Source organism: Halichoerus grypus, chromosome 9 (assembly GCF_964656455.1).
Source record: "Halichoerus grypus chromosome 9, mHalGry1.hap1.1, whole genome shotgun sequence".
NCBI classification, from domain to species: domain Eukaryota; kingdom Metazoa; phylum Chordata; class Mammalia; order Carnivora; family Phocidae; genus Halichoerus; species Halichoerus grypus.
In genome coordinates, this window is record NC_135720.1 from 47,229,700 (window position 1) to 47,252,974 (window position 23,275).

General features: G+C 37.4%; 1 protein-coding gene across 2 annotated transcripts in view; it reads left to right on the plus strand.

Moving 5' to 3' along the window:
• Positions 1 to 1,121: 1,121 nt before the first annotated feature.
• HDAC2 (histone deacetylase 2) overlaps positions 1,122 to 23,275 on the plus strand; it is a 30,271-nt gene continuing 8,117 nt past the window's right edge. The window contains exons 1-8 of one of the 2 annotated variants that reach the window (XM_078054844.1): positions 1,122 to 1,438; positions 11,377 to 11,489; positions 12,565 to 12,682; positions 14,998 to 15,072; positions 15,683 to 15,821; positions 17,851 to 17,992; positions 21,127 to 21,219; positions 21,300 to 21,408. In XM_078054844.1, coding sequence (XP_077910970.1) covers positions 1,387 to 1,438; positions 11,377 to 11,489; positions 12,565 to 12,682; positions 14,998 to 15,072; positions 15,683 to 15,821; positions 17,851 to 17,992; positions 21,127 to 21,219; positions 21,300 to 21,408 — 841 coding nt within the window. In that variant the 5' untranslated portion in view covers positions 1,122 to 1,386. Of the gene's footprint in view, positions 1,439 to 2,043; positions 2,523 to 11,376; positions 11,490 to 12,564; positions 12,683 to 14,997; positions 15,073 to 15,682; positions 15,822 to 17,850; positions 17,993 to 21,126; positions 21,220 to 21,299; positions 21,409 to 23,275 lie in introns of those variants that run through there. The other variant, XM_078054843.1, reaches the window with a different exon arrangement.

Below are 23,275 nucleotides of genomic sequence, written 5' to 3' on the forward strand. Positions count from 1 at the left end.
GCTCCAAATGGCTCCTGCTTCAGGAAGGCCTTTTTTCTTTCTTTTGGATGGAGTATGGAAGAGTGTGTATTCGGCTATTTGGGGAAAAGAGTACTATATTGCAAACTGTCAGTCCCTCCACCCTTCACGTGCAGTGTGGTTGGCTTAGAGCAGGTGCTTGGTAAATGTTTGTTGACTTGTTGATCAGACATAGGTATATATATAACTTCCATGAGCTCTGAAAGCGCTTTCTGCTTCTATCTTCCAGTGTCCAGCCAGCAGCGGCAGTATAATGGAGTAAAGGTGTGTGGATTTCGGGGAAAGACTGAACGAATTCAAACCCCAGGTCCTCAACAGTTGAGAGGACCAAGTTCCTTAATCTGCCCCCATTTATAAAGAAGGAATAGATATACCTCCCAGAGTTTGGGAGAGTTTTAAATGAGTTAACAGGTATCTACGATATATAGGTATCAATGAAAATACTATAAATGCAAATGATTAGAACTGTGCTTTACGTCCCAACGCAAATGCGTTCTACAAATACTCATTGAAACCCAGGCAGTGGACTCTACAATTTATTGTCTGTAATAGGTCCCCTTAACAGGTCAGAACCTCGGGGCAATTATCAACAAAAAAATGAAAGAACAAATGAACAAACTAGAAACCTGAAGCGACCCAGCCCAGGAACCCTGAGCTGCAGCGTGGCGTGTTCGAGGAGGCCTGAAGGGGTGCAAGAGTGGTCTCTCCCCGCCCGGTTCGCAGCACGTGGTCCGCTCGGGCGGGAGCTTCGCGACAGTGGGGGAGGGGAGCGGCGTGGGACGACGCGGAGGGGGTCTAGGCGGCCAAGGCTACGGTTGGGAAGATGCGACTGCGCAGACTCCGGATAGGCGCAACCACTGCGCGAAGATCCAAAGGGGGGAGCGTTCACCCGGCTCCGCACTTCTTTTATCTACTTGCGGAGCGATAGCCTGACTTTTTTTTTTTGTTTCACGACTGCATGTGGCGTCGCCGTCTGCAAGTTGGTCATCAGCAGAGGCCTCTTATTTCAAGACTGAAGAGACCTCTTTTTCTAGTCGGACCCCTTTCTCCCCCGTGAAGGCCACAGTGGACACGTCCCACCTCCCCTCGGCCTCCGGAGGTGGTTTGGCTGCCCCCTCCCCCCTCCCCAGTGTCGCGAGTTGGCGCCGCTGCCACCCCCCGCTCCGCGCTCTCGGCCCCTCGGCCGGGCGGTACCGAGTCCTCCCGGCGTCCCTTCATCTCCTCCCTCCGGCCAGCCGTTCCTTGCGGGACTGCCACCCCCACCTTCGCCCCAGTCCTTTTCTCTCCCCGCCGAGCCGCGGCGGCACCAGCAGCAGCTTCAGCAGGAGGAGGAGCCGGAGCCCGGAGGCGGCGGTGGCCGGAGAGCCCATGGCGTACAGTCAAGGAGGCGGCAAGAAGAAAGTCTGCTACTATTACGATGGTGAGAGGCCCGGCTGGCAGGAGGGTGGGTGGGCAGGGCTGAGGAGCCAGGCCCTGAGCCGCGCCGGGTTCCGCAGCCGCCGACGCGAGCGGGCGCGGGTGCTGAGGGGTGGGAAGGAGGAGGGACCGACGTCTGGGCGCATCTTAACCCATTCCCGACCCGGCGCCGTCAGGGAGAGCCCCTCCGCGGCGAGCGGCCCCCGCGGGCTCTGCGGCGGGAGCCAGGTGGACGCCCCCTTTTTCTTCTGCCGCTCTCCCTCCGGCAGTAGGGTCCGCCGTCCCGAAGGCAGCCGCCTGTGGGACGGTGCCAGCCTACCCCGTCTAAGTGCAGGCGGCCAAAGGGATGGCTTGCCCTCTCTCTTCTCCTGCTCGCCACTTGCGGGGGCGGAGGTGTGGGGGTGCTCTGCTCCGGCCCCGACCCCTCCCCCCGGGTCAAAATATCTACCCCGGCCCGGACTTCACACAAAGCCCCGCGCCCGCTGGAGCCCCGCCCTCAGCCCCCGTCTCTCCCCGCCCTTCCCCCGTCACCGCTCGCTCCCGCCCCTCCCTTCTTCTCTGTCTCGAGCTGGCCCGCTGCGTCTGCTCCTTTCTCCGCCTCCAAGCTTCAGCCCGGACCCCTCGACCGGGTCGGGGCTGGCAAGAAGTTACCAAGGGTGGGGACCCACGTCCTCCTTGGGACACACTGACTCTGCCGTTTCGCCTTGGGTTCCATCCCTCTCCTTTGTTCGCCGGGTTCTTTGAGCGCCACTTTCTCAGGATTCAAATGAAAAGGCTTCACTTCCTCGATAAAAATTGGGGTTTTCGAGTTTGAGGTAGTCAGTCTTCGCGGGAAATGTGACGGTGTTAGGGAAACGTGGAGCTGTACTGCTTGTGTTGTAGATCAGACTCGTTGGGTTCTGGCTTGTCTCTGTGAGAGGCGGTTACCACCCACTTCTTTGTTGCTCTTTGTTCGATCAGGAAATACACCCTGCTTGGGAGGTTTAGGAGAGAGCGTTTGCATCTTGCTTGCGAAAGCTGTTTCTAGGTGTTGGGAGTTTTGGTGTAGGAAAACTTGGAGGAATAATGCAGAAGTACTAAATAATCAGGTAAGCTTGAGCTTGCGGTGCAGTAAATTATGAAAGTCAGATAATTTTAGGGGTTCTCTGATTTGAAATTTGAGCAGTAACATTAAATCTCTTGAATCCTGTTTCCTGTGGAAATGGAGTAGTAACCTGTTTTGCACATTTCACAAAGACATTCATTTGGTAAATATTTCTACTGGGTTACTCTCCAGAAAAGGATTTCGAAAATTTTACAAAAAAGCTAGGCTCAATGACCTGCAAGTCCTTGATCTGTCTAAAGCAATACAAATCTTGGAAGTTGTGTCCTGCATATGGTGTATTATGTGTATATTACAAAATCTTAAAGAGGTGGAAAGACCTAAGAGGTCTAGGTCAGAATAAATCTGATTTTAATTTGAAAATGACCATACCATATTACTTCAGTTAGCAAAGATGAATCTTTTAATGCCTGAGTATATAAAATGACCACCTGTGTCATTTGTGAAAAAACTTAAAATCATAAAGAAGAAATCTAAATTGTTTGCTATTTGATGGCTAGTACTAAATAGTTAACAGCTGTATTTTAAAAACATTTTTTGAGAGCACTACATATATGTGTAATACAAATCGAAATTACGGCATCCTGGAGGAGTAAAGATAGGAGTGCATTTATGGATTATATTTGTTAAAATCATTCTTTAAGTTTTCATGCATATTTTGAGACAGTGGTAAAACTCAAGCCCTGCATTCCCTGATCAAATTGGAAAATAAATAACCGTGTGTGTGAGTTAATTTTTAAAATGATATTGTTCCTAAGGTTTAGAGATTTGTTCTTGTCAGGAGTTGGGGTAAAAGGTTTAAAAAGTTGGGGAAACTGGTGCTAAGGCTCTTCCTGCAGCTCTTAGTTGCTACTGACAGTGATAGGCTCTGAAGAAGTAAGCTGCTTGTAACTTCTTGTCACCAGACTTGAATTGTAGAGCTGGGAGGTACACTTAAGTAGCAGTTTTATGAGCAGCTGTTTCTGGGCCCTTAAGAGCCTTTGCTGAGGGAGTGGGATGCCCAGGGCAGGATGCAGACTTGATAGGTAGAGTGGAAATATTCAAGTCCCATGATTGTTGCTTAATACTTTACTATAGACCATTCAGCTGCTTTACTTAAGGCCAACACCAGTGTATAACTGAATATTTGGAAATCTCTTCATTAGGTTATATGCCTTTTGTCTAAGGCTCATGCCTCATTTTCAGAATGGAATTTTTATTTGCTTTCATTTGGAAATATTCTTTGGGTTTGGGGGGGCTAATAAAATTGTTTTGTAGAAATTATTAAATGGGTTGGGTATCATTATGCTAATTATTAGTATGTGATAGTATATATACTAAACTTTCAACACTTCCAAAAGCTTACTTTTTCATTATTTAAAAAACCCTATTTTGTCAGCTTAAAAGGGTAGTGGTGTTTTTTTCTTTTTTGGGGGGGAAAGAAGATGCAAGTAAAGCAGCTTCTGCACCAAAGAATTGGGAGATTTGAAGGTATACAATATGGATTGGATTAGAATTAAAAATCTGCTACCCTAAATTATCTTGTTTTAACTTGATAAAGAAAGTAGAAGAAAGATGAATACAGGAATGAAGTAGTGGATTCTATAACCATAGGAAACCTACCTTTAGGCTTAGTGGGACCATTAGGCATACTCTTGACAACAGAGAGTATCTAGCAAATGAAAGGAATTTCTAAAGACATGTATTTTTCTCTGTATGCTTTACAGTGTTCAGTATTATACCCTTTAGATGACTGGAATGCTGGTTCCAGCTAAACCTTCAGGCATTGATGGATGAGGTATCCTTAAATCTTTGAGGAAAGTAAGAGAAGTTCACTTTTCTTATTGTAGATACTGACCCATAGTCCAAAGTTTTCAAAAACTTAATTCTAAATCTTGGTCATCTTGTATGTATTGCGTGATTATCGATACTCTGTAAAATGATATACCTAGTGGCTGAGATCCCTTCTGACTTCAAAATGATGTGGTTTCTGTACTTAAATGTAATTAGCAAACCAACTGTGTTAGTCCGGTATTACAATACTCAAAATTGTAATACTTTACCTAGGGGGCGCCTGGGTGGAGCAGTCATTTAAGTGTTAGACTCTTGGTTTCAGCCCAAGTCATGATCTCAGGGTCTTGAGATGGAGCCCTACATTGGGCTTCGTGCTTATCACAGAGTCTGCTGGAGATGCTGTCTCCCTCTGCCCCTTACCTTGCTTCTGCGTGCGCGTGCTCTCTCTCTCATGTAAATAAATAAATAAAATATTTATTAAAAAAATAATTTATGATACTTTATCTAGAAATATTAAGTATACTTTGTTTTGAATTAAGCTTTAGGCCAATCACATTGGTGCTGGTTTTACAATGTATACAATATAATAGGGTTGTGTGTAAACATAATTTACATAATTGTATAGATACTGCTCTGTGCTCTATTTTTTCCTCTTTTGATAGGGTGCATCAAAATCTTGGAGACAAGTGGTTCAGCAAAAAGCACTTAACACTATACAAAGATAGAATATAAAAGTTACCAAGATCATGCCTCCCAGTATACTCATAGTTTAGGAGTATAAGGATTTATTTGGCAGCCAACTAATTGACAGATTTTCTTAGACCTTTATTTGCAACAGCGGTGCCAAAGTCTTTTTGGTAGATAGCCTGTAATAAATTGCATGAGTTCTTAGCTGTAATATAAATATTATCCATAAAATAGGTATCATTTCATCCAAAATAGGTAATCAGCAAATCAAAGTGCTGAATGAATTACAGTAGCAGTTCATAAATATCAGTAGTCTTTTTTTTTTTTTTTTTAAGATTTTATTTATTTATTTGAGAGAGAGAGCCAGCGAGTGGGGCGGAAGGAGCAGAGGGAGAGGGACAAGCAGACTCCGCAGTGAGCACAGAGCCTGATGCAGGGCTTGATCACACGACCCTGAGATCATGACCTGAGCCGAAATCAAGAGTTGACCCTTAACCAACTGAGTCACCGAGGTGCCACCATAAATACTAATAGTCTTAATTGCACATCATTGTTTAAACATAGTAGGGTGTAATGCTCAAATAAAACAGCTTTTCTTATACTCTTCCCCAGCTATTCTTTAGTATTCATTTCCTTCAGATTTCACCTAATCAGACTTTTTTCCTATTACCTTAATCCTCCTTACTGCTTTTCTCCTTATCACTTGTACTATTATCCTATTTCTAGCACCTAAATTTTGTCCTCCTCACTAGAATATAAGCTTCATGAGGACAGAATCTGTTTTGCTTATGTCTATATCTCTACCATCTAAATAAAAATTAAAGTTTTTTTTTAATTATTGGTGAATAAATGATTAGTACCTTATTTTTATGGATAGAGCACTTCCATATAACATTCTCTGCTGCTTACAACCACTCTGAGTTATGGACAGGTACGATCAGTGGCATTTTGTCTGTTTTACAGATGAAAATAGATTAGTATCCCTGTTTGATACACTCCTTATCCTTTACCACAGTGACTTGTTTTAAGGTCCAAGAAGAGGTCAGTACCTTGCACCTAACACGATTTTTCTTCTTCCTTTTGGTGACACAAGAGTGGAACTCTTTGCACTGATACAAAAAAAAAAGAGTATTAAGTAATTCATTCTTTTTCCTAACAAAAATATGTAAATTATTCAGTTGACAAATACTTAAGGAAATGGTTGGAACTGGTAATCTCTTAGGGAATGATGATAGCATTGAAACAGATCAGATTTAGAAGTTAAAAGTATAAAGGGCGCCTGGGTGGCTCAGAGCTGGTTGTCTGCCTTCAAGTGTCTGCCTTGCGGCTCAGGTCATGGGTCCTGGGATCAAGCCCCACATCGGGCTCCCTGCTCAGCGGAGAGCCTGCTTCTCCCTCTCCCCTACCCCCCGCTCATGCTTTCTCGCTCTCTCAAATAAATAAAATCTTTAAAAAAAAAGTTAAAGTATAAGGATGTTTGTACTGGTTAATAAGTCTTATTCCTCTCTAATAACAGTTGGTTTATACTTGTTCATGAAATCAACTTTGGGTTTAGAAATATCAAATGGGCTTAAAGTCCCTACTGTGTGCCAGGTAGACAAAAGATTATATTTAAGTCCTAAGACCGAAATAAACTGTATGCTAGATCGTAAGAGTGGGGACGTTTGTAGCGTACTCAAGACAAGGAAGGCCTGAAGAAAGAGAATGGGCCAGCCTTAAAAGAATTTTCCTGTAGGGGCGCCTGGGTGGCTCAGTTGGTTAAGCGGCTGTCTTCGGCTCAGGTCATGAGCCCGGGGTCCTGGGATCGAGCCCCAGGTCGGGCTTCCTGCTCAGCGAGAGCCTGCTTCTCCCTCTCCCTCTGCCTGCCTCTCTGCCTACTTGTGCTCTCTCTCTGTCTCTCTGTCAAATAAATAAATAAAATCTTAAAAAAAAAAGTTTTCCTGTAAGATACTGCAAAGGCCACGTAGTTAGGATTTGGCACACTAAACAAAACGGAAGACATGGGGGAATAATGGGATGCCAGGCTAGGTAGTAAAGGGCCAGACCACAAAAACTTTGTAGTAAGAGATCTGAACTTGGTTCAGGGAGTAGAAAACCACTGAAAGATTTTTAAATAGAACTCAGGTGAAGAAAGGGTGGTGAAGAGTGATGAATGAATACTGAAAGCAAGAATTGAATGCATGTTGGTCCACATAAAATACATTGGTTGTGGCTGACAGAAATGGACACATTTAAGAGAGGTTTTGGGAGTACAACAAATAGAACTTGTTGATGGATTAGAAATGGAGCTGGAGCTGGTTGATGGTGGTACAGAATGAAGGATGGACAACTCCTAATTTTCTAGATCGAACAGTTAGGTGACTTATTGCTGAGAGAAGAGGATTTTTAGGGCATCACTCTTGTTCACTGACTTATCCAAGCACCTAGAATAGTGCATAGTGCACGGTAGGCTCTTAATTTGTTAAATGAATGAATGAACATGAGAAACTCCTGATACTTAAAGGTTGGTGCAGAGTGGCTATGGGGTAGGAATACAGTCCATGACAGTGGAATTATGGAAGCCAGTGGCCAGAGTGTTTAAGCTAGTAGTGGACTAAGTCAGTAGTGTGTGGAAGGTGAAAATAATACTATGGCTTTTTCTTGCTTCCTTTGGTTTTTCTGTTTGTTTTTCTGGATAATTTTTATAACGTGCTTATCTTTAGGGGTAAAGGTACATTTTACAATCTTAAAATTCAAAGTTATCTGAAAATGGGAAGAAAAATCTGTAACTCATTTGGAATCAAAAGCTTAATCTGAATTAATGTTTATAATCTTTATTCTGCGTACTGTGAATATTCACACATTTTTGCTGCAAAAAATATTGTTTGATTATAGAATGCTGTGCAGACCCCAGGGTATCACATAATATACAGCAGATGTAACATACTACATTTATAAAACCTGAAAAAAAAAATCTGAAATACATCCAGTCCCAAGTACTTTGGATAAGAGAGTGTAGACCTTAGTAGCCATTTCATTCTGATAGCTTCTTTTGAAGAGTGAGCAATTTCTAAAATTTTGCAGATAACTAATTCTTTATGGTAATTTCTTCACATTGACAAAGTTTGTTGTATTCAAGGAACCACCTTGCACTAATTTTTCTGGATGTTTGCTTCATTGGTAATGCATTTTTGTGTATTTTGATAAAAATCAAGATAACATTTAAAATGCCTGAGTTATGTTACTAACCATTTAAATCATGAATGGAATTCGTAGGTTCTTAAACTAAGAAAAGACATTTTATGTTTAATAAAAAGTGGATGGCTACAAAGCAACCTTGTAGAGAATTTTGAGATATGGGATTAAGCCAGAAAGTGTTGGGCGATGTTTCTTTTATAACCCCCTTACATTTTGGAGGAATTCTTAGTAAACGAAATGGCACTTATCTTTGGCTTAGCTCCCCTTGTGTCATTTAGGAAGTGCACATATTTTTGATGGGACCCCTAAATTGTAGCAGAGAAACTTGTTGAAAGCTATATGTATTCATACAAAATTTGAGGACCCAATTGGTTTAAAAAAGAAAAGTGTTACTTTCATGAATTGGATAGGTAGTTTCTTATATTCATTTTCTGATCCTAAGCCTTTGTTAAAATATTTGTATTACATATATCCTTTTCTTTCCAGGCTTTCCCCTACCGTTTCTTTCTAGTGACTGAAAATGCCATTGCTTTCCTAGTAGCTGCTGCTTAATACTATCTGTGTTGCTCTGCGTGTGTTTGAATCTAGCTCCTCTAGCATGCTAGTTGGGTTACTTTGGCAGTGTTACCCGATTCTGCTGCATCTCACCTTTCTTTACTATAGGAACAGTAGTAATAGTACCTACACCGTAGGGTTAATTGAGAAGATTAACAGATAATACATGTGAAGTGCTTAGAATAGTACCTCCTAGTGAACACTCAATAAATGTTAATTACTATACATTATATGTTAAAAGAAAGATAGTAGGAAGGGAGAAATGAAGGGGGGAGGAAATCGGTGGGGGAGATGAACCATGAGAGACTATGGACTCTGAGAAACAAACTGAGGGTTCTGGAGGGGGGCGGTGAGGGGATGGGTTAGCCTGGTGATGGGTATTAAAGAGGGCACGTATTGCATGGAGCACTGGGTGTTATACACAAACAATGAATCATGGAACACTACATCAAAAACTAATGGTGTAATGTATGGTGATTAACATAACATTATAAAAAAGAAAAAGACCTATCTGAGAGATACATGGGAATCGCTGATAAGTATTTGTACATCCAGCAAAATATATGTAAATTTATTGCAAATGCACATTAAAACAATTTATTTCCTCAGGAAAAAAAATGTTAATTACTGCTATCGTCATTTCTTTTTAAAAAACAGGCTTGCTGAGAAATTGCAACTGTAGTCTCCCTTCTGTAGATTATTGACATATTTCCTATTATATTATTTGTGACTTTCCACTGGATTCTCAGTAGGTCTATAACTAGAATATTTGATCTTAAAATATGATGGATGTTAGAGACATTTCATGTTAGTAAATCTTAAACAGAAGCATTTGGAAGTTCTGTGAGGAGTAGTTTCTTTATTCCAACTCTCGTGATTTCTTCTGGTAGTGATAATAACTTAGAAATACCTCCCTTGCATTAACTTGGGTACACGATGCCTTGTAATTCTAGTGGGCTTTCCATACCTTAAAGAATTTGAGACCAGGGGTGCCTGGGTGACTCAGTCGTTAAGCATCTGCCATCGGCTCAGGTCATGATCCCAGGGTCCTGGGATTGGGCCCCGCATCGGGCTCCCTGCTCCACGGGAAGCCTGCTTCTCCCTCTCCCACTCCCCCTGCTTGTGTTCCCTCTCTTGCTGTGCCTCTCTCTGTCAAATAAATAAATAAAATCTTTAAAAAAAAAAAAAAAGAATTTGAGACCAGGCTGCTTTCAAGGAACTCTGTGTAGTGCCAGCCATGTAGAGATGAGCTTTACAGCCGATCCTTATAAAGGTAGTTTATTTCACGCATTGCCTCTGAATTGTGATAAATGCAGAGGAATGTTGCACATCCCCATAGCTCTGCTTAGCTACTTGTATGTATTGTCTTATTTGTTTGTTGGCTCTTGTTTTAAGAAAGGTGACTTTCCCTTAAAATGACTGTGTATATATTAATTGTTTTCAGAAGAGAGTTTGTGTTGGAAATGAATTAAGTAAATTAGTGGTATACCAACAAAGTCAAGCAGTAGTGGTATTTAGAAATAGGGAGGTTATAAAATAGGCCTGTTATGAAGTAGGAATGTTCATCCTAGACAATTATCAAATATATGAAAGAAACACAAGTTTTTGAGTTTTCAGTTTCTATTAAACAAAGTGTGTATTTAGGCAGGATTTTGAAAGATTTTTTTTGATCCTGAAGGTGGGGAGATGGAATTCTTTATGCCTCACTTTTATATAAACCTGTGTTGAAAAGATTAACTTCAAGCCGTTAAAGTCAGCTTGACTGTCCTAATAAAATTTTGGAATTACTTATTTAAAGACTAGAATTCATACTAAAAGTAATTTCTAATTTAATACAGGCTGTTGCAAAAAGTGCTTGTTACATTTAAAAAATAGTATATTTCTAGGGGGTTCCTTAATTTTACTTTATTATAAAAACAATAGGTCTTTACCTAAAAGTATTGATTTCATTGAAATTCGGTAGATGAAAATTTGGTTTAAGACACTGGTAATATAAGATGTCATAGGAAGATACGCCGGCAGTTACAACTTCTAATCATGAAGAATGAGACAAATATCCTTACTATCTTAAAAAATGTCATGAGTATGTCTTACCAGAGCAAAACTCTATTTAGGATCTAAGTTTCATTCACCAAAAATTTTCTCTTATAGACTGTGATGGATGTGTAGAACGTTTTAACCCCCATAATTCCAACTATAAAGAATTTCTGGGATGCCAGTAAATATTCAAGAAGCAATATTTGCTGTAAAATTTTTGAATAATAACAGTGAAACTCAGAATTTAGGCATCTGAATTTGCCTGTAAATATGAAAAATAATTATCAATTTAAGTAAGTAAAACTACTTTTGTGAGTCTGGAGTATTTTATTAGGGCTAATCCGAAACTTTGGTAAACTGAAAATCAGAAAAGCTTGCTTGCTTTAATCTGTAAATAAACATCATATATATTAATGGTGTTATCACATGTAAACGTGTACACAGTATCTTGGTTTTCTAATACAGTTTGAAAGTTGAAAAATCTAAAATCATTATTTAAGGTTTTAAATCTTGTTTAGATGGTAAGTGCCTTCTAATGATGAACATACATAAATTTAGATTGTGAAGACTTTCTTGTCTATATTGTTCAGTTTGTCTTTTTTCTATTTTAGGTGATATTGGAAATTATTATTATGGACAGGGTCATCCCATGAAACCTCATAGGATCCGCATGACCCATAACTTGCTGCTAAATTATGGCTTATATAGAAAAATGGAAATATATGTGAGTATACCTTTTGATAAATATTCAGCAGTGATATTTTTTTTTTCCTTAATCTGCTTTGAAATGATTATTCCCTTTGAGGTGCATTTAGCAGATGAAAAGGCCTGGAAGAAAACAGAAAATCCTCTTTTTGTTTTATTCTTCAGAGAAATAAGAGTGTGGGAGTTATGACCTCTCTTGTCCCTCTTCCTCAACCATTTCTTAAGTTTCTCGTACCCTATCTTTTCACATTCTGGAGAACAACTCAGTGTAGCATACTAAATACTTTGTTACAGTAGTGGTTGACCTGGCTGTGCTGCTGAAGGGTTGACCTGGGACTATTATAAAAGAACTATGTAGAAAATTCTACAAATATTTATTGGCATATGGAACAATCTGTCAGTGGGCATGCACAGTACAGCTAACGTTTAGGATACAACCACCTTAAATGCTTGTGCACTAATGGAAGTATATATAAACAAATGCAAGACACAACAATTCTTGCCTGTTTGAGGAGAAAAGAAAGACTTGAAGCAGTTAGCAATATTAGGTGTCTATGGGTTACTTTCTTTCAAATATAAACATTTATAGAAGAGGAGTTGGATAGGTCTTCCTGGAAGCCTTTTGGGAGAAGTGTGTGAATGAAATTGAGCTCTTGGGAACAAGGCAAAGGATAGGCAAAGGAAAGGAAGAGAGATCATGAACAAAGACTTATAATTGAGAATGAGTCTCATTCTCACTGGTTATAGAACAGAAGGTTTATGATGGAAAATGAGAGAAAGTAGAGTTTCTGAACACAGATTCAACTTTATAAGCGTTGACCCATTTCCACTAAAATAAAAGGAGTAATTAATATTATATATAGTTAGGGTCATACCTGTCTAATGCTTTTAAAGGAGTAGGAATTAGCTTTGGAATTGATTACTGTTTTCTAAAACACACATGTATAAGTTTGGATTAGCTTTGGAATTTATTTTGTTCTGGTAGACCTAGTTCTTTTGAGAGGACTATTAGGGGAAATTGTATACTTTGTGTTTGATGACTCTGATATAACCAGTTGTAGTTCCACAATTCTGACATTTGTTTTTCTTCACAGAGGCCCCATAAAGCCACTGCTGAAGAAATGACAAAATACCACAGTGATGAGTACATCAAATTTCTACGTTCAATAAGACCAGATAACATGTCTGAGTATAGTAAGCAGATGCAGAGATGTACGTTTCTGTGTTAAAAGTATATATTAGTATTGATAAGTATAAACGAGTATTCTTAGAAGCTTATCATTAGAGTTACCCAAATCTAGGTTACTGCCTGATCTAAAATACTTTTTTAAAGTAATTATTGGTTTGAAAAGTCAATGTAAAAATACTAATAAAGCTACTTTACTTATTTTTAAAAATTTTTTTTAAGATTTTATTTATTTATTTGATGGAGAAGAGAGAGAGCACAAGCAGGGGAAGCAGCAGGCAGAGGGAGAAGGAGAAGCACACTCCCCGCTGAGCAGGAAGCCTGATGCAGGGCTTGATCTCAGGGTCCTGGGATCGGGTCCTGGGATCGTGACCTGAGCTGAAGGCAGACACTTAACCAACTGAGCCACCCAGGCGACTCGGAAAGCTATTTTAAATTAAAATAAATAAATAAATAAAAACGGGCTCCTGGGTGGCTCAGTTGGTAAAGCGTCTTGACTCTTGATTTCAGCTTAGGTCCTGATCTCAGGGTCTTGAGATCAAGCCCTGAGTTAGGCTCCGGACTCAGCACAGAGTCAACTTGAGATTTTCTCTCCCTCTCCACCCCCCCCTCAAATAAATAAAGAAATAAAATCTTTAAAAAACAAAATCTAGGGGTGCCTGGGTGGCTCAGTTGGTAAGCGTCTGCCTTCGGCTTGGGTCATGATCCCAGGGTCCTGGGATCTAGCTCCGCGTCAGGCTCCCTGCTCGGCGGGAAGCCTGCTTCTCCCTCTCCCACTCCCCCTGCTTGTGTTCCCTCTCTTCCTGTGTCTCTCTGTCAAATAAATAAAATCTTTAAAAAAAAAAAATCTACCTGAAGCCTATTGGTCTGCCAGACTGCCAAAGAGCTGTTTGAATGTTCCTCTACTCTGTTTTGGTCCCTTGTTAACTTTGGGATGATGGATATTGGTGGGGAGACCTTACTCCCCTGCTTTTTTTTTAAAAAAAAAAAAAAAGTAATTCGGTTGGCCTTAGCCTGGTATATATATTTCTTATCTTCTATTTGTGTGCTTTAGTTAATGTGGATTGTAATATATAATCTGTTTCTTCCCTTTGTTAGTGAAGCTTTTGATTTTCTTCTATAGTTTTTTATACAGATAAAAAGTATTTTATTGTTAGCAATTGGTTGGCTTGAAAAAGGAATGCAAAATGTTATCATAAAATGATTGGAACAGTTTTTTTTTTAAAGCTTGATACTGAAGTTCATTCTCATCAGTGTTTCTGTTCTGTAGACTTCTGTAGTCTTCAGTGATGATTTTTTAAAAAAGAACAATTTCAGTAATACTAAATTCGTGTAGTTGCTAGACATCTTACACATTTATAGAATTTTGTATACATTTCTACTATAGATTATTTCATTTACTCAATAAAATGCTATAATGTAAATAGAATGTATTACTTATCCCTGTTTTTTTGATGGAGATTCAGCCTTGGATTAAAAGTTATGGGTAGATAGGGCAAGTGAATTAACAGGATTGATTTAATACATAATACTGAATTATATTAAGATTATGATTATATCTGAGCGGTAAGAAACTAAAATCCATTCATTATAGTGCTAATAAATTATGGGTATACAAAGCTATGTAAAATAATTACCCCTGTTTTTTAAGAGGTAATAATTTGGGGGGTGGGAAGAGGCTGAGAATGGGTCAGGTACATAATATGTCCCTTTTATCCTGTCAGTACTAAGGAACTAAATACATTGCGATGTGTCATGTATCTGTATGCGTCGTTTCCTTGTGCTTTATATACCCCTTCCTTGTATGTCTTGGCTGTTAAGAACCTAGTTAATTCCTACCATCCTTTAAGATTGGGTAGGCAACTAGCTGCTTTATCTTTTTAGTGCTCAGTAAAATATATTTCAAAGTTAATGGATGTTCTGTGCATTTAAGAAGTTTTAGAGAAAGTAAATCATAAAGGAATTAAAGTTGCTTAAATTTTTTAGAATCCTGATTAATTTATTGTATGTTTAAGGAGAAATGCCTCAAATTTAAGTGCATGTTTTAATTAAATAAATCAAATGCCTTTTATATTTTGATGGCTATTTTTTTAGTAATAGAGCAGAGATTATTCTATAAATAATCCTGGTAAGATTTGGTGGTGGTGTTTCGTATATAACATTTTAATTACCTTGGATAAAATGATAAATTATATTTTTAAATAGCAAAAGTTTAGATTTCTTCTATGATGTGTGTTCTATGATTGCATCAAATAAAAAAGTATTTGTAAGAAATCGTTTTTGAAAGAAAACCTTTCATTAATTCATAGAATGGATTCTAATTGAAATCCATCTTTCACAGTTAATGTTGGAGAGGATTGTCCAGTGTTTGATGGACTCTTTGAGTTTTGTCAGCTTTCGACTGGTGGCTCAGTTGGTAAGTGTGCTGATTCAGATCTAAAAATTGATTTAAACCTGGTATGTAACTTTTGGGTTATTTGTTTAAAGCAAAAGTTTTTAGTGGTAGTGGATTTTGATAACAAAAAGTAGTCTGTATGTTTATAGTAGTACAATTGTCTTTAAAAATTCACATGTTTGGGGCACCTGACTGGCTCAGTTGGTAGAGCATGTGACTCGATCTAGGAATCATGAGGTCAGGTCCCACATTGGGCATAGAGCTTACTTTTAAAAAAATAATAAAAGTAGTAACCTTCTTTCTTTAAAAATAAATAAACCCCATGCTTTATGAGCATAATGACTTGGACTTTTTGTTTCTTACTTCTGTTGTATTTTCACTTAGAGATTTCTCTCCTCTCTTCTAGTTACCACTTTCCATAAATACTCTTATTTAATCAGATCACATCTATAGGATAATATTTATCCAAGGAAAAACTGTTGTCAGTGTCCCAGACAATGATCCTTATCTTTTTGTAATTTTAAACTCTTTTACTTATACATGGCATACTCTTTCCTATAGGGCTTTTGTCTAGTTGTATTAATTTTTTTATTTTAAACACTTTGGAAGACTACCCTGTCTTGTCTTTTAGCTGGGGCTGTGAAGTTAAACCGACAACAAACTGATATGGCTGTTAACTGGGCTGGAGGATTACATCATGCTAAGAAATCAGAAGCATCAGGATTCTGTTACGTTAATGATATTGTACTTGCCATCCTTGAATTACTAAAGTAAGTTAATTTATGTTGATATTTTTCTTATGAAAAAGTTTTAATTAAAACAATATAAATCTATAACCTTTAAAAAAATATCAAAGAAACAGTAGGTTAAAAGTAGTTCAGTGGTGAGTCTTCTATGGATTTATTACAAATGGTTGTAGAAATACAGGCCATTTTCCCATTCCTTGGATTAATAAGAATGAGAAGTGCATATACATGTTTAAAACTCCTATTAAATACTCTTTTTAAAAAGACTAGAAGTAGTTTGGAGATTTAGATTTGAGTTACAGTTTCAACTAATGAAAGATGACAGGGTCCTGGAAGTTTATGTTCTAACATTTTGTAAGTTTTAACTTTTGAAGGCAAAATTTGAAACCTTGTGTTAAAGGAAATTGGTTCATTGAATGAGTCTAGCCAATTGCCTAGTTTCCACATGGAATGGCCTTTGTTCTCTACTAATGGGTATAATTATGTCTAAATTACTAAAGGTGTTAGTTTTAAGGTTCCTTGACTGCAGTTTGAGAGAGATCTATGGAGGGACTTAGGAATTGAAATTTACCAAGTTTTTTTTTTTTTAACCATTATCAGTTGTAACATGTCTTAGCAGATTCCACTTGAGAATGTAGTGACTTAGTTTTTTCTCGGTATCAGAAATGTTCTTGCCTGTAGTTATTCTATGCATACTGTTTATAGAGGCTTATTTTTCCATCATTTAAAATTTGGTTTTGACTCCTCAGATAAACAACTAAAATGTTTCAGTTAACTCATTGAGAGCCAAGGAAAACCACTTGAAATTATTTGCCTTGGTTTTTAATTCACTGTTGATTTTGGTTCTTGTATTTTCATCTCTGAGAAGTGGTTCTTGCCCACATGCTTATAGCCTTAAACACGTTTTAACTTAATTTGTCTAGACATATTTCTTTAACTGGTGTGATCAATCATGATTTAATTAATTGACTATTGATAAGCCACTTATGAAACACTCAGAAACTTACTTGGCTAACAGCTTTTTCATTATTTTTGTGAAGAAAGTCTACTATGATGAGACATTCTTTTTTTTTTTTTCCCCTGTAACTGCTGAATGGTGCTTTCCTGTGAGTTGAGAATATTCTAATGAGTTCTTAGTTTGATAATGTCAGTTTATATTATTTTCTTTTAACATAGTGGTGGTATCTTTATATAATAAACACAGAAAGCTCTGCCATTTAATTTAATAACAAAATAATCCTCAGTTCACCATGCCATAAAAGTGTGACATTCAAAGTTCATTTCCTTTTCTCTTGTTTTGACATGGTAATAAGATGTCACAGTATGGTGATATACATGGCTCTTAAAACGCATTCAAGCTATAACTGCATCACAGCAATTTGTAGCACTCCAGGCAGCACGAGGAAGTGATGAGAGTACCAGCTGTGGTTTCTGTCACAACTACTCTACTTTGCAGTTGAAAGCACAAAACAAGCCATAGATAATTTATAAACAAATAAGCATGGCCATGTTTCGGTAACTATTTATGGACGTTGAAATTTGCATTTCCCTTGTCACATATGAAATACTCTTGTTTTAATTTTACTTTTCAGTGATTTAAAAATGTAGAAACTATTCTTACCTCAAGGCTTTACAGAAAGACTCTGTTGGTCAGATTTGGGCTATGCACCATAAATTGCCAACCACTGTTTTATAACATTGAAAATTTACTAGAGAGATGTTTTAAAGTAATCCTGTAAGTACTGTATAATCTTCAGTTGTTAATATATAGAAACATGTAGTATGTTTTTAGAACATGTAGAACTGGACAGATTTCACGGGGAGAGTAAATACATTTTCTTACCTAGTTTGGGGCTAAAGGGAGGACTTAAAGATCTAAGGCTCAAACCTGTAACTTTAGATGTTTGAATGGTCTCTTAGGCTGGAAATAAAGTAAGAAAGGGGATTAAACATTCTGAAATGTAAGAGCTCAAAAATAGGTTTTCTGAACCCATGGTGGTTCTTCCCATCTTTTAAAACCTTTTAAAAAGTTAACTGATGGCTTCGTTTTCAGGTATCATCAGAGAGTCCTATATATTGATATTGATATCCATCATGGTGATGGTGTTGAAGAAGCTTTTTATACGACAGATCGTGTAATGACTGTATCATTCCATAAATATGGGGAATACTTTCCTGGAACAGGAGACTTGAGGGTAAGACTGAACTTCTGTCTGAATAAGAATTATGATTATAAATATTAGGAGACCTGAGGAAGCTAATAATCTATCTAAACTAATACTGTTCTTGAGTTATTCATTTGAAACTTGTATGCAGAATTGAGTCATTTTACATGCTATAAAACATTTGCTAGAGTTCACTTTTGTTGACTATAAGCAAAAATTTAGTGATAACTGAGAGGACTTTTTTTTTTTTGCTCAGCCATTTTCTTTGGTTGAGTAATTATTTTTGAACATCCCTGAAGCACGAAGAAGTTTTCTAGATGTTTATTTGCATCTTCAAAACCTACTTGATAGTAGCCAACATTGCTGTTGATTGTAAAGATGGGTGGAAGAAAGTAACTAAATCTTTTAGGTTCTTGTACTGCCCTCCTTTTATAATCAGTCTTGATTTAATAGGCCTAATTGTAATCTCTTTTTCCTTAGGCTTCTGAAATTTGTAGTCTATATCATTTGGAGAGAGAAAGAACACCATAGCTTATCCTGCCTGCCTGTTACATTAAGTGCATTTATTTCTTTTATATTTCTGTTATCTTCTTCCATTTAGTGCTTTTTTATTGTATGAATGTGAAAATCACTGGTCAAATCTTGTTTGTACAAAGTTCCTGAAGTTTTTTTGCTTCGCTTGTTTTTCTTGAACCAGACTATGTACATGTTGAAATTCATTCAAAAATTTAAATAGCCTTTTTTAATTCAGCCTGGATTATATGGGAAATTTCTCTTATCATGGCATTCAGTATTCTAAGTTATTTTATTAAGGTTATTTTTCATATCTGTGGTATGTAGTTATAGCTACTTAGCAACCAAAAGTTTGAAGAGTGGCCTTATTTTTCAAGTATGTGTGGTTTTTTTATTTGACCACAAGATGGTGCTCTTTCAGTAAGAGTTGTGATGTGAAATCTTTCTTTACTTATAAATGGACAGAAGGTCAATTGTTTAATTTATTTGAGTTTAAATTATGTGGCTTTTAAAATTGCAAATGTATATTTTCAGTTCCATGCCGTTAGCTCCTTCAGTGCCTTTTCCCCTTGGTCTTAACTTACATACAGTATTTCTTAGAGTATGACCCTTAAACTAGCAGTATCAGCAGCTCCCGGGAACATACTGTCAGGCCTCCGGAACTGGTTCTGCACACTAACGTTAGAGAACCACTGCTCTAGACCGGTAGAATTCCGTGGTTACAGCCATTGTACTCAGTGAAAATTCAGCAAAGCCTTCCCAGTTTTAAGCTTAAAGAAAGTCTCTTTTCAATATAATCCTAGTTAATCTCAGAAATGGTGAAACTGGCCTCTGTGTTCATTTCTGACAGTATTCTTATGATTGAAGTTGTTAGAAAGTATTGGAGAATGGGTGTTTTTTAAAGGTTTTAGAATGACTTTCAATTTCTCTTTTACTCACTAAACATTTTACACTTACTATATGAAATGTCATCATAATATTTTCCCTTTGGTTATTATAAAAGTGTCCCCCAAATTTTGTAAGGAAATCAAAATCAGTCATACATGGAATTATATTTAGATTTTCATAAAACTTACGTGTATCTTTGATGTTAATTTAATAGACATTCCCTTTCTACCTACCAATTTATTCTAAATTAGAAAAGAAAGCTACTTTGAGCTTAGGTCATTGTTAAAACTGCTTGCATTTATTAGATCAGGAGTCTAAGTAGAGGAAAAAAGGGTACGCTAAAGGAGCAGTTGAGGAGTAAGATACGGGGGGAATAAAGCTTGGTGCAGCACGGGCGGCAGCTGAGGTGCCAGCTTTCAGCTAGAGTGACATGTGCTGACTGCTTTCTGTGTTCTGAACTCTTCATGTCAGTATATTCCAGCATTTTAGTTTTTACTGCAGAATTTTAAGGATTCACAGTGCTTTAGTTTATCCACATCTGAATGGTTTGTATTTAGTTATATATAAACATTTAGATTTCTTCAAGAAAAATTGTTGGGGGGAGATAGTAATTCCACTTACTTTTTTTTCCTTGGAAGTTGGGTCATGATAACTCTAATATTGAAAATTAAGCTATGCTTTTTTAAAATGAATCAGAGATAAAGGAAGACTTGTACAAAAGCATTAGTAATCCTAAAGATTCATGTATATTGAGACATAACTTAAAAGATATAAGAATTAGGCTCTTGGGTGGCTCAGTTGTTAAGCGTCAGCCTTCGGCTCAGGTCGTGGTCCCAGGGTCCTGGGACGAGCCCCGCATCGGGCTCCCTGCTCGGCGGGGAGCCTGCTTCTCCCTCTCCCACTCCCCCTGCTTGTGTTCCCTCTCTCACTGTGTCTCTGTCAAATAAATAAAATCTTAAAAAAAAAAAGACATAAGAATCAGTTACTGCCAATTCTTTGGTGTTGCAGGTAAAGAACTATTTTGTAGCAATTTTTGTGCTATACCATTTCTTCTAGGAATTAGATGTGTGTGTGCACTCAGGTACATTTACACACATGCATCTGCGCATGCATAATATATATACAAATAGTATATGTAGTGTGTGTGTGTATATGTGTGTGTATTTTATAAGTGTGTATATATTGCTGAACCCAGCTCTCAGTTTCTCTTGCTTCTTTGGGAAGTACTAATACCCAGAGTGGAATTTATTCAACAAATAGAAACAAAATTTATTTCAAGCCTAATTAAAGAGTAGATTTTGGTGCTGTAGTCTGCAGTTGTCAAAACTTGAGGAAAGTAGGAGCTTTTCTTTCATCATAAATAAACTTATACCAGAATGTGAGCCACAAGAGCGATTCTGCATTATAGAGACAGTTGTCCTGCACAGTTCTTTGGCTTAGAGTATTTATTTTCTATAGTTTTACATATTCTGTTCATGATTAATTTCTTGGCCTAATGTAATATTGCCTTTAATTGTTAAATTTCTTTTCTCCCCAAAATAACCATTACAGATTAATTGGAATTGGTTCTGTTCAGCTTAATAAAACAATCCATTAATATTGGAATTTACACCTATTCTGTATTACTTCCTTTCATCACCTAAAAGATGAATTCAGAATTGGATATTGTTACCTAGTTTTTTAATCTTGTAAAAAAATATTTAATAAACATGTCAAGCATTTTTACTATGAAATATTTTCTAAGAACTGTTTGTGTGTTTTAGGATATTGGTGCAGGAAAAGGCAAATACTATGCCGTCAATTTTCCAATGAGAGATGGTATAGATGATGAGTCCTATGGGCAGATATTTAAGCCTGTAAGTATTATTATTTTCAAAATCAAAATGGAGTTTTAAAATAATTTTACAGATATTAACATTTATCATCTTGCACGTAGATTATCTCAAAGGTGATGGAGATGTATCAGCCTAGTGCTGTGGTGCTGCAGTGTGGAGCCGACTCACTGTCTGGTGATAGGCTTGGTTGCTTCAATCTGACAGTCAAAGGTAAGCAGTTTAATGGGTGATAGTCCCAGGAACATGTTTTTTTTTTTTTTTTCTTTCCGAGAACTTCCCGTAAAAATTATCATTATAATTTTTTGCCTACTGTATTAACACATTTTGTATTTTTCATTGGTTTTTGTCGAATGTATGTATGCATTTGGAATTGATTTTTATAACTATAATTAATGCTGTTTCAGTAAATTAGGTTTTTTATTTTGTTGATACATTCATACATGAGTAGTTTTATAAAGCTTACAGTCCTAACCAAGGCAGCCATTTTCAATGTTTTCGGTTTCTCCTTTTGGTGTTTATCTTTCTCCAAGTACCATGCAAACTAACTATTTTATTTTATTTTAATTTTTATTTTATGTTATTTTATTTTAAAGTAATCTCTGCACCCAACATGGGGTTCGAACTCAAAACCCCGAGATCAAGAGTTGCATGTTCCTCAGGGCTCCTGGGTGGCTCAGGAGGTTGAGCATCTGGTTCTTGATTTTATTGCAGGTCATGATCTTTCAGGGTCGTGCGATTGAGCCCTGCATTGGGCTCTGCGCGCAGCGGGGAGTCTCCTTGAGACTCTCTCTCTCCCTCTACTCCTCCCCCTGTTCATGTTCTCTCTCTCTCTATAAAATAAATAAAATCTTAAAAAAAAAGAGTTGCATGCTCCTTCAACTGAGCCAGCCAGGTGCCCCAAACTTTGTTACTTTGAATTTTAGCTTTGTATATTCACTTCCCATCATGGAAGAAGAGGGATTTAGCCCTTTTTCACCACTTTGTCCCCAACACATGCATACACCCTTCCAGTATCTTCCTTTTTACAGTTTAAATCTGGTAATTATACTAGAATTTTGGTGTGGCATTCAGTGTTTACAAAGTCATCAACATTAAAGCACTTTTTTAAAGGCTTATCAAATTGTTCTTTATTGTATAACTTGTTTTTCTTGCCTAATTTTTTCATTACTTGGCTTTCTCTTTAATCATTATTAAACCACCAGTATCTAAATAGCTTCAGATGTTGAGGTGCATCAAGTATTCCATCATTTTTACTTTCTCGAAGAATAGCCTTCTGACCTGTTATTGTTTGGATGAGTATCCCTTATAGACTTGGTAGAAAAAGAGCTCTTTGTTTCTCTTTTATATGCCCTCCCTCCCCCATTGCTCTTTCCTCTGTCTTGCTCTTAATTTTTGTGTCATTTTGGTGGAGCACATTCTCAATAGCTTTCTAAGATAAGATGTGTTGGGGGATCAGGAGTGTAGCACCAAAAATTTAAATTTGATCAAGTGTAGAAATTTTAGTAAGTTCTTAAAATTTGTTATATGGGGATCAGTAATGATGAATATTGTACATGATTTTGTAGTTTTGCTTTTGAATTTTCTGTTAACAAATGGATGTGCTTGGATTGAATTGCCTCATAAGATGTGAAGAATTCTCAAATAGAACTTTCCTAAAATGACTGTTGACTTAAATGGAATTAAATAACTAAATCCAGATATTAAAGTCTTTTATTTAATGTTATGATTGCTTCTATACCAGTTAGCATTAGAATTAATGGTATAATCTGTTCTGCTTTTATTAGGTTGAACCTACAAACTTGATTGCCCCTTTTCTTGGTAGGTCAACAGTGGTCAAATAGCAGTTTCTTATCGTTGAACTTAGTGTGTTGAAAACCTTCTGTTGGCCTCAAAATGGACATGATCTTCCTAATGTACAAAATGGGTATTAACTGTCTGTTTTCATGTCCTAGCACTTTGAAAATGCTTTGATGCTTTGATACTTAAAAGTAGTAGCATTCATAATCATAAACTGCAGTGTTTTACTTTTATAATAATCTATGTTTCAACTGTTAGAATTTCTGTTGTATAAAGCATT